Here is a 12,137-nt window from a genome sequence, read left to right as displayed (position 1 = left end):
TGACCTACTAAGGAGAAAGCACTGTAAGGGCAACATTTCATCTTTTAATCTCTTGCTCCTTACCAGTTGTTAAAAAGGTAGCCTAAAAAAAAAATGCATATAAGGAAGACTTAAAGTACACTTTGACTAATGAGCCAGTGTCACATAAAAGGCACTTGATTTTCATATACAACATTCAAAGTCTGGTGTGGTAATTCCTATGAAACACCACAATTAAAAATACAATAAATATGTGTCAGTGCTCAATCTAAAAAGAAATATCCCATGGTCACTGAGTGGAGGTGCTTGTGGGTCATGGAGTCACTGCTGAGTGATATTTTACAATGAAACATCAAACATCATGTTTATCTTACTCAAATCTTCTTCTTTCTTTTTTTTAAAGCTAACCATGCTTACATTGAACAGAGTATGCACTTAGCCCTTGTAGACAGTCATAGCTACACTGTGTATAGTGCAGGTGTAGTGCTGCTGACCTCAGCTGAGGATGTTGTCGGGCGGTGGAAGGAATACTTTGAGGACCTGCTTAATCCCACTGACACATCTTCTGAAGCAGGACGAGGGGATAAGGGGGCGGCTCATTCGTCACTGGGGGTGTTGTCACTGAGGCAGTTAAACCAGGCTGTTGCTAGTTGACATTCCTCTACAATGTAGCATGGATATCTAGGGTGGTACCTCTGGATTTGCAGACTGGGGATGTGGTTCTCATCTTCAAGAAGGAGGACTGAAGGGTGTGCTCCAACTATAGGGGAATCACATTCCTCAGCCTCTCCAGGAAAGTCTATAGCAGGGTACAGGAGGGTGAGTCTGTCTGTTGGTCAAACCTAGGATTCAGGAGAAACAATGTGGTATTTGTCCTGGTTGTGAAACACAGGACCAGCTCTTTATCCACTCTAAGATATTTGGGAGTTTGCCCAACCAGTCTACATGTCAGAGAATTCTACTGGAAGTACTTCAGCAGTATGGGGTGTTCGGCCTGTTGCTACAAGCCATTGCATTTTTATTCAGCTGTTGCAAGAGCTTGGTTCACATTGTCAGCAATAAGTTTCGCTCCATCAGGGCTGCCCTTTGTCACTATTGCAGTTCATTTTTATTGAAGAGAACAGAATTTGTACTTTTAGCCAAGTGGGAAAAGGCTTCTACTTGGATCATCTCAGATTCTCATCTCTGCTTTTCACAGATCGTGTGTTTCTGTTGGCTTCATTAGGTGGTGGCCTCCAGCTCACACTGGAGTGGTTCACAGCTAAATGTGAAGTGGCAGGAATGAGAATCAGCACCTCCAAGTTTGAGGCCACGGTCCTCATCCAGAGTGGAGTGCTCACACCAGGTCAAGGATGAGTTGCTGCTCCAAGTGGAGGAGTTTAAATATCTTGAGGTCTTATTCACGAGTGAGGAGAGAGGGGAGCAGGAGATCGACAGATTTATCGGTGCTTAGCTGCAGTGATGCAGACCCTGTACCAGCCCATCGTAATGAAGAGGGAGCTGAACGTACAAGCATAGCTCTTGATTTACCAGTCGAGCTATGTTCCTACCCTCACCTATGGTAGTGACCGAAAGAACGAAATTGCAGACACAAACAGCGTAAATGAGCTTTCTCCAAAGGGTGGCTGGCCTCTCCCTTAGGGCGAGGAGTTCAACCATCTGAAAGGGGCTCAGAGTAGAGCTGCTACTCCTCCAAATTGAAAGGTGGCAGCTGAGATGGTCCGGGCATCTGATAAGGATGGCCCCTTGGTGAGGTGTTCCCAATGGGAGGAGGCCTCGGGTCAGAGAACGGCTTGATGTTCCCCCAGACATGAGGTCTGGGCTTCTGTGCTTAGGCTGCCGTTCCTCTAATCGCCCCCGGATAAGCGAAAGAAAATGGATGGATAGTCATAAGAAATGCAATTCACAGTAGTAGTTTTAAAAAGTATTGTATGCTTACAATACAATAAAATACATATACAATCTCCTCAGTTACAATAAAACTAGATATCACTGCCACTGGCTCCAGGTCAGTGCTAGAGAGCACCGCCTTCAGTCCTCTGAGTGACTCGTCAAGTTTCAGGAAGTTACCCACGAGCTAACTTCAAAATCAAAAGTTGAAGATAATCCTTTTAGTTTGATGAAACATTGTTACTGTTAACTAATATGAGAGTAGAAGCATTCAAACAATCATGACTGTTTATCAAGCCAGGATTGGAAATTTAAGGTGTAGAAAGAGCTAAAAACGGCAGTATTTGTTTTTCTGCTTTGAAAGATTAAATTAAATGTTTTCTATGTTTATGATTGTTTATCATCACAGAAATTGTTTTCCTGCTCTATTTACATTATACATGCTTCCCTTAGGCAATATCATTAAAAGGCATAGCATACATTTTCATTGCTATGCAGGTGACACCCAGCTCTATGTGTCCATGAAGCCAGATGTCTCTTCAGTATCACATGGAAGTTGGTCACAATGCCTGTGACCGGACTGGCAGATAAGTGTGGTGGTACCCCTTCTCAAGAAAGGGGACTGGAGCATGTGCTCTGATTTCCGAGGGCTCTCACTTTTCAGCCTTCTTGGAGGGGCTATGCCAGGGTGCAGCAGAGGGTTCCATTTGTTAGTTGCACCTCAGATTCAGCAGGAGCGATGTGGTTTCTGTTCTGGTTGTGGCCTTATCAGGCAGTGACCTCCAGCTTGCACTAGACTGGTTTGCAGGCACGTGTGAAGCACCCAGGATGGGAATCAGGAGGTCCAACCACTGTTATCAGCTGCCCATTCCAGGTTGTTGATGAGTTGTTTCCCCGAGTGGAAGATGTTAGAGAATTGTGGATCAATATGATTGTCATCGTGCAAGGTGATTAGGTCTTTAGCATGAATGCTCACCTGTTTCCTACACAGACACACATACACATATCACATCACATGCTCATAGACACACACACAACAGATGTTCACATGTGAGTGTTTTATCTGTTGCATGATTAATGAGATGATTGTGTGACCACCGAGTTAATAAAAGAGCTGCGAGAGGGGGCCGGAGTTTGGAGTTGTCTGGGATCAGGTGAGGAACTCGCAGCTCCAAGACCCTGGTCCGATCGGCTCCCCTTGCAAGTTAAAATGGATCGCGCTCTGTCTTGCTTTGTTCACGGGAATAAGTCTCTGAGTCAGCGAGGTCTACAAGTATAGACCTAACAGAAGAGTTTAAGTATCTTGGGGATGTGAGAGCAGAGCATGAGATTGACAGATGGAGTGAGATGGATGCTGTTCTAGGCTGTTGTGAGCATGAAAGTGAAACTGTCAATTTACTGGTTGATCTATGTTCCTACCCTCAACTGTGGAGTAGGAACATAACTGAAATAATCGTGGCTGTTATTAAGTTGGTTAGGAGCTCTGGGTAGTAACTGAAAGAATGAGACTGAAATACAAGAGGTGCAAATGAGCTTCTTTCGACGGGTGAGGTAGTAGGCTCTCCCTTAATGATGGGGTGAGGAACTCGGTTATAAAGGAGGGGCTCAGAGTAGAGCTTCCACTCCTCCACATCAAAATGTTGTGAAAAGTTTTCTTAACCCTGCGTCCTATGTCATAGTGAGAGTTTCAGTGAACGACTGCCAAATGCTAGTACTCCATCATATATGCAAGACCTAGAAATGCTGGAGCCTTCTTTGGACAAAGAACCACTCAACGGTCCTGGACGCTACATCTTGGGTCTAGCACAGAGCTCGTACCCTATATTCTCAATGGTATGGGATTGTATTGATGACATACGACACACACATGTTACAGAACATGTTTTTAGCATGAATGAAAATGATAACGATTCTTCTGATCACTGTTTCCGAACTGGATTTGTTGTAAAATCACATAAATACAGGCTCTGCATAATTTGCAGATTGTCAAATTTTATTTCCATTCACGGCAATATTTAATACGGTTCCTCGAATGTCCTGCTTAGAGTCATGTCTGTGACTGTTGCTACGCACCACATCATATTGTATATGTTGTATGGTTCATCTGCTTCGTGTGTAGATTAACCAGATGATCAGCATAAACATTACCAAACTGTATAAAAAGGGTATCAGTCATGTTATGAATGCTTTATTAGACACAGTACATGACACAGAATACACTTTCACAGGGACTTATGTTCTTGCTTATTACAAACGGCAGCTTTTAAACTCTCAGTATGTTATTCATTTGGTCAAACCATTATCTGTCTGTCAAGTGTAAGCATTCTGATTTTTACATGCAACCTACCACTCTCAAATGGCCAGTAAAAACAAAGTTGTGGAAATGTAGCATTTTATAAGAAAGGAAATAAAAGATGAATTTTTATGTATCAATAGAACTTGTTTACTTTCTGCAGTAACAGCCTTTGCAAAACATGCAGTCACCTGTGGATTCTGAGTTTACAATCCTTCATTTGTTTTCATCCCTGCAGAGTGGACAACTTTTATTCTCTTGGCTCTTAACTTACTTAAGATTAATTAGGTTAACTTACTTAATCACTAAGTAAGCTCTTATGTGAGCTTACGTAGTGATGCAAGCACTTATAATTTCAATAAGATGTTAATTTGCTCCAATCAAATCCAATGTTACAGTCAAGCTGATTTCAATACATCTTTCAATAAACTTTGGTAACGTAGTAAAACAAAAAAAAAATATATCGCTACCTTAGTGATTCATTTGCTGCTGAAGCCAATTGAAAATAAAAGTATTTGCCCTTGTATTCACATCTGTGTATTATATAAGTAAGGCTACGTCTCACAGCTGGGGAGTGAAACAGCGAGTTTGAGAAAAGAGGAAAGTTTTGTTTTATTTGGTTGGCACAATAAAAAGATCCAGCCGAAATACTGGCTGTTCATTTGAGGAAAAAAGAAGCAAAGCCTCAGTGTACAGTACTGTGTAAACGTCTCAAAGCAACTCTCACTTCTTTGAATTTTGCGAGGAAAATGGGAGCAAGTGCAGTGATTTTTGAAACGTATTGAAACACACATGGAAGCCAAAAACAACGTCTGTACAATTCTAAAGTCCAAAAGCTGAAACGCGGCTTTTGGAACTAAACTCTGTTGATATTCACTACTGTACCTCCCTGATATCCTTCGTCCATATTGATGATGATTTAAGATCTGTTGCCACTCATTTCAGTCCGGTTCTTGTGTAGTTCGGCCTTTTCTCTGTTTCCCTTCCTTAAGAGAAACAAATCACGTAAATCACTCAGTTCCTGTGTCGGAGCTTTGACAGATTTTTCTTCCTTTTTTAGGACGTGATTTGTAGATGTTGTTTATCTGCTGTAGACAGTTTTTTGTAATTCCCTCGGCCATGATGCTGTTCTTTAGCAATCACCTTGTTGGTACAGAAATATTATTCTATGCCTGTCAAAATGTGATATCTTTGGCATTTTTCACAGACATACCTAAAGAAGGGGAAACACACTGTGTTTTTGGAAGGCTGCAAGTGTGCCTACAAATATGATTTAAAATTGATTTCTTTGTGACGTAGTTTGATATGTGAGGACACATCACTGGTTCATCTCTTGAGTTAGGAGCATTTTTTATGCTTGAATGAGTTATAGGTCAGTGTTACATAACTGTAAGTGAAAAGCAGGCAACATCCAAACTTCGAAAAAACTTGAGAAAACCTGAAGAACTATTGCTCAAGAAAGTCTCTCTGCGGAAGAAAAATGTAAAGAAATGTTGTTGCTCAACAGTTTTACACAAAAGAACATTCAGCTGATTTAAATGATTTAGTCAGAGCTTGTCTCATGTTCCAGCTCACATACGTTGATTTTGAAATGTGGTTTTCTGACAAAGTCAAACTATTTATTTACACTATCACAGAGGTATAAGTGAACACTAATACATTGTCCACCTGAAAAACAGGGATCTTCTGGATCATCTTGTCTTGTTGCTGAGTTTTAAGTTGAACGGTTAATGTAGTTACAAATGATATAAAACAGGAACTGAGCATCCTCTACTTCTTTCGTGGCACCTTATCACCGAGCGGTACTTCATCCATCAGTTTCTGAAAAGACACCACAACGGTGATTTTAACATACCTTATAGTCATGCAGATGGCCAAAACACAAAATACATTCTGGTGAAGCAAAGATGCTCTATGAAACACGCAAAATGTCTTTAGAGTCAGTATTCAGTAGGGATGGGTACCGGTATCCGGTGCTACGATGGCACCGGTTCTGACATAAACGGTAGTAACCAGACCGAAAAGCAGCGCACATTTCGGTACTTTTTTTTGGTGCTTTTTTTCCTGAGCTGTGATACACTTCTAGCCAATCATTTTACGTTTCCGAGGATAGTAGGCGGGCCCAGGTACGTACGTTCTTTTAGAGCAGAGCTACAGATTAAAAATGTCCAAGGCGAAGCGGTCAAAGTCTGGTCTTGATATTTGATAGCTTGCTGCGAGACCTCACACCGAGCACATCTACTGCGGGTGTGGTGCCTGTTATCGGACCCGGAGCAACATCCCCCAAAAACCCGAAGAGGAGAGTCCTGGCCCCTAGCACTGCCAGTGTAGCAGAAATGATGAGGATGATGATGCAGCAGCCGTTCTTCTCTGCGTGAGTAGCTTAATGTTGTTCGAGTGTAATTTACGTTGAGTAGGCTAACCACGTTATTACATTAATGCATGTAAGGTGAACTAGCAAACATCATCATAGCTACATGCGGCTGTCCTCTTGTTTGATGGCAGATACTCCCTTCACCCTGGCTAAAAAGGCTAAAATGACCAAAGAAAAAGAGGAAAACAGCTGAACATGAGAGGTTTTTGGACAAAGTTTGTGTTTTTTCCATTGTTTAAGCACTGCTTCCAGCCAAGAGTGATACCATATATGCCCCATAGCTGCAGAAAAGGCTAACATTGTTATCTTTTTACAAAAAACAGCTGAACATGAGAGGTTTTTGGACCAATTTTGTGTTCTCTATTCTTTAAGCACCGGTTTGAGCACAGTTTGAGCACCGGCACCGTTTCAAAAGTGCCGGTTTGGCACCGGTATCGGATAAAACCTAAACGATACCCATCCCCAGTATTCAATGTAGGTAATAAAAATACAAAATCATATTTCTGGGGCTACAGCTGCTGTGAGACAAAGCTCAATAAGCCAATTAAAGATTCATTCTCTGGCCAGCGTCTGTACCAGACACAAAAAAACATACTGTATAAAAACCAATACAATACACACGGATGACATAAGTACAGCAGCATCAATAATATGATGAGTGTGGATGCAAGTGTTACGGCTATATAAACAAAACACAACAAAACCAACCACGCTCACGCCTGCTTATGAAAACTAAAACAGAATATTTAGACCAAAACCTTTCAAATAACACCCAGCCTACTTCTAACTGGTGTGTCATCTTTTGGAACCCACCACTCAGTTAACAGGGAACAGGGAGAGGGGAAAGCTCACTGTGCTACTTATACAACCACTTCCTCATTAACTCGATGTCATTCATTTTTTCATTTAATTTTGGGTATTAAATTTTACCATTAACTGTGAAGGGTCCCCATTTCTGCCTGAACTCTGAGGTGGTTAATGAAAATATTCTACCAGTTGGTGTTTGCATGCTGGTGGTAGAAGTCTAACAGGGCAGTCTTACATGTCCCAAGTTGCTCAGTTAGGTTAGGATGAACTTTGCAGACTTGCTTTTTGTGAAACCAATTCTACATCTTTATGGTTAACGTGGCCGCTGCGGTCAGGATAAAAATGTTTTATATTGTAAAGCTGATAAGTTATTTACAGTGACCATTCCCAGAAACCAATGGACCTAAACAATAGCAGAATAACGATCCACATCTGAACTAAAGATGGCCAGCATAGCAATGAAATGAAATGATGAACTTATGTTCAGCAGTGAAATGTATATAGGTAATGATCCTCACCTCAAGAAGCCTGGTGTAGTAGGTGAAGGTGTCCTCCCCGTCCCTGTGGGTGTCCTCTACCTTGTACCTCCTGCAGGCCAGCAGCAGCTCGTTTGAGCTGTAGAGCGGTGCTGGGTCAATGGAGTGGCTATTGATCAGGCTCACCAAGTACTCCCGGTAATGCTTCCTAGAAACCAGCACACCACCAAAAAATTATTTATATATCAAGTGATATCAATGATCAATGAGTCTTAAATAGGGATTAAAAAAAATATGCCAAAGCCAACCAGAGTTGCTCATTTTGTGTGAATACATATATAAAAATTCCCCACTCGCCCCTGCGGGCGGACAATCCTTCAAGCTCGGGTCCTCTACCAGAGGCCTGGGAGCTTGAGGGTCCTGCGCAGTATCTTAGCTGTTCCCAGGACTGCGCTCTTCTGGACAGAGATCTCCGATGTTGTTCCCGGGATCTGCTGGAGCCACTCGCCTAGCTTGGGAGTCACCGCACCTAGTGCTCCGATTACCACGGGGACCACCGTTACCTTCACCCTCCACATCCTCTCGAGCTCTTCTCTGAGCCCTTGGTATTTCTCCAGCTTCTCGTGTTCCTTCTTCCTGATATTGCTGTCATTCGGAACCACTACATCGATCACTACGGCCGTCTGCTTCTGTTTGTCTACCACCACTATGTCCGGTTGGTTAGCCACCACCATTTTGTCCGTCTGTATCTGGAAGTCCCACAGGATCTTAGCTCGGTCATTCTCCACCACCCTTGGGGGCATCTCCCATTCTGACCTCAGGACTTCCAGGTTATACTCGGCACAGATGTTCCTGTACACTATGCCGGCCACTTGGTTATGGCGTTCCATGTATGCCTTGCCTGCTAGCATCTTGCACCCTGCTGTTATGTGCTGGATTGTCTCTGGGGCATCTTTACATAGCCTGCACCTGGGGTCTTGCCTGGTGTGATAGACCCCAGCCTCTATGGATCTTGTGCTCAGAGCTTGTTCTTGTGCTGCCATGATTAGTGCCTCTGTGCTGTCTTTCAGTCCAGCTTTGTCCAGCCACTGGTAGGATTTATGGATATCAGCCATTTCTTCTATCTGGACATACCATACAAGGGCCTGTACTTCCATGATGGTTACTCTTGTTGCTCCTCTGATGTACTTATTGGTTGTTTCATCCTGGACAGGGATTCTGACACTCACTAGTCCTTGGGCTCCTTCCTTGTGATTAGCATACAGTCTCAGGGTGCGGGACTTGGGGTGAAACCCTCCATGCATGATAAGGGCTTCCTTGTTTTGATGTCAGTGGCTTCTATCTCCTCCTTTGACCAGCATTATCCCAGCAGGGTATGTGATGACAGGCAGGGCGTAGGTGTTGACTGCCCAGATCTTGTTCTTCCCATTACGCTGACTCCTCAGGACTCACCCTACTCTCTGCAGGTATTCAGTGGTTGCAGCTTACCTGGTGGCCTCTTCATGGTTCCAATCTGCCTGTGAGATTTCTAGGTACTTGCAGCTGTTCACAGTATCTGCAGTGTTGCCTTCTGGTAGTAAAATCATTGTCTTGATGTCAGTGGCTTCCATCTATCTATTCTTTTTTATTTTTCATTCACTATTAGCATACAGCTTGTTGCCATCCATGTAGAGGAGGTTGCTGACGATTGCCTCATTTCGTAGTCAGTCTCCCTAGCATGTTATGTAGAGGAATTCACCAAGGGGGTTCAGGGCTATGCAGAATAGCAGTGAGGACAGGGCATCTCCTTGGTAGATCCCACAATTGATGGTGACCTGCGCAATCGGCTCGAAGTTGGCCTCTAGTGTTGTCTAACACATCCCCAACAAATTCCTGATTCAGGGATTCAGGATCGATGTGTGATGCATTGAGTAACAGGCTTTCTTGTGGTCACTCCAGGCAGTGCAGAGGTTGGTCAGTCGAGTCTTATAGTCTTGGGTGACTGCTCTATCTACCAGGAGCTGGTGTTTTGATGTCATCAAGTGCTTGCTCATTGGGGGTTATGTGATTTTTGGGATTTCTTTTTAACTGTAAGGTCTTTAACTTACAATGTAAACCGCATTGAGGCAAACGATTTAGCACTATAAAAATAAAATGGAACTTAACTGAATCATTTTTATGCATGGTTTAACAAGAGCAGTTCAAGTATTCTGGGACACAGACAGAGGACAAAGAACTGTGAATTACTTTAATTATCAATTCCCTTATTTCTGTTTGTGTTCAAAAAGTTTTTAGCACACTTTTTTTTAAACTATAGTGTTTTGAAGCCATTTGAAGCAACCAACAAGGGTCACACAAGATTAAAGACAAGTGCTCCTTATGGACTGCCAGAGACTCTGGGATCTAAGGAACATATTACAAGCAAAGCAAATACTACTCATTAAAAGCTCCATACTCGCAGAGTCCAGCATGTCCAGGTTGGGTCTGAGCTCCACAGGCTGCATCTGACTGCTGCCCGCCCTCATCTTTTTGCTCTATTACTCCACACAGATCTAAAAGGAAGAGAGGTACCCATTTAAAAATATAGAAAAACATCTGTGAAAATCAATACAAAAAATTCCTTAATTGAAAAATTCATTATAATATTCAGAACTCCATTAATTCAGCCAGGTTTCTTCCTGTTAAAAGGGAGTTTTTCCTTCCCACTGTCACCAAGTGCTCGCTCATTTGGAATCATATGATTGTTGGGGTTTTGTTTTCTTTGTATTATTGTAGGGTCTTTACCTTACAATATAAAGTGCCTTGAAACAACAACCGTTGATTTGATTTGGGGCTGTATAAATAAAACTGAATTCAGATGTATTAGTATTAATTTGTATGAACATTTCCTAAGATAGCCAGTCATGGTGTCAAATCAACAACAACGTGTTACATTCTTTAAAAGAATGACTAAGCTAGCCAGGACAGAGTAGAGATTTATTTACTTGCTAAATCCTGTCCTGTCTGCCAGCTTTTTGATCTGAATGCACTGTTGTGGGTTTATCTGTTTATTTCTTCATTTCTATTCATCAAGACATAATAGAGTTACAGTTGTGACATTATAAGTGGTATACTGTATGATATCTAAGGCAGGACAGGCAGAAAAAAAGGGGGGGGGGGTTTGATAAAAGGATGGAGCATAAATACAAATGTTCGTGAGTGTGAACGAGAGAAAGAGCGAGAGCCCAAAGGCTGTCAGTCCCAGAGGGCCAGAAGTGACCGGCAACCAGCCCTGCTACGGGCCACCCACCCCCGTACAGTCCCAGGGCTCCAGGTGCCTAATAACCGCAGTATAATGAAACAGGTTACATTTTCAAGAACGCAAATATAAAAAGATTACCCTACAGAAAGCATGTCCCAGCGCCTAGAACAGGGGTGGGCAATCCCAGTCCACGAGGGCCGGTGTCCTGCAGGTTTTAGATGTGTCCATGATCCAACACAGCTGATTCAAATGGCTAAATTAGCTCCTCAACATGTCCTGAAGTTCTCCAGAGGCCTGGTAACGAACTAATCATGTGATTTCATTAAATTTAAAGTCTTAGCTGTCACCTATAGGCCAAAGCGTCCCAGCTGCAAACTTTTTTAAACTGGTAGAAGAAAAAGACATTTGATGAACCACATTTCTCTTTCTGTACAAAGAGGAACAGACAAATGTGGAGTAAGTTTGCCAGAAGTGGAACAAATCCAGTTTCTTTGCAATAAGAAAGGATTTACAGAGCCCACCAAATTCCCTAAAATACAAATGGTAAATGGCCTGTATTTAAAACACTGATTACTTGGATTTGACTTTTTCAAAAACATCTTATTTGCATTTCACCCTTAGTTACTATAACGACCCAAGGGTCCAGCGCACCCTGCCTGGGATAGAGTTACTGGGAGTGGATTGTGTGTCAGTCACAGGCACTGGTCCTGGCGCTCCGATCCAGGCTTCTGACACTGGTACTGGAATGTCACCTTGCTGGTGGGGACGGAGCCTTAGCTAGTGGGTGAGGTTAGGAACTACTTACTAGATATAGTCGGGCTCACCTCAAAGCATAGCTTGAGCCCTCGAACAAGCTTCCTGGAGAGGGGTTGGACTCTGTTCCCCTCTGGAGAACTCGCTGGAAAGATTACATTATCACAGTCTGCTGTCCCCATGACTCAAACCCAAATAAGTGATTGAAAATGGATGGATGGATGATGTGCATTTTGAGATACTGGTTTAAGTATTATCAAGCATCCCTGGTTCAAATATTCTAATCAAAGGTGGACGTTTGTCATTGGTTGAACACCCTAGAAAAGATACAAGGTTTCAGGCACT

The 12,137-nt window shown here is 42.7% G+C and overlaps 1 protein-coding gene across 3 annotated transcripts in view; it reads right to left on the bottom strand.

Moving 5' to 3' along the window:
* Positions 1–4,035: 4,035 nt before the first annotated feature.
* The window catches only part of rnf31 (ring finger protein 31), a 58,876-nt gene continuing 50,774 nt past the window's right edge, over positions 4,036–12,137 (bottom strand). For all 3 annotated transcript variants that reach the window (XM_082514008.1, XM_082514007.1, XM_082514009.1), the window contains 3 exons: positions 10,254–10,350; positions 7,862–8,027; positions 4,036–5,983 (listed from right to left, as the gene is read on the bottom strand). In XM_082514008.1, coding sequence (XP_082370134.1) covers positions 5,933–5,983; positions 7,862–8,027; positions 10,254–10,350 — 314 coding nt within the window. In that variant the 3' untranslated portion in view covers positions 4,036–5,932. The remainder of the gene's footprint in view (positions 5,984–7,861; positions 8,028–10,253; positions 10,351–12,137) is intronic.

This window comes from Aulonocara stuartgranti (assembly GCF_965226115.1).
Source record: "Aulonocara stuartgranti genome assembly, chromosome: 18".
NCBI lineage: Eukaryota > Metazoa > Chordata > Actinopteri > Cichliformes > Cichlidae > Aulonocara > Aulonocara stuartgranti.
Note: the sequence above shows the minus strand (reverse complement) of the source record. Positions and strands in the feature narration are given on the sequence as shown.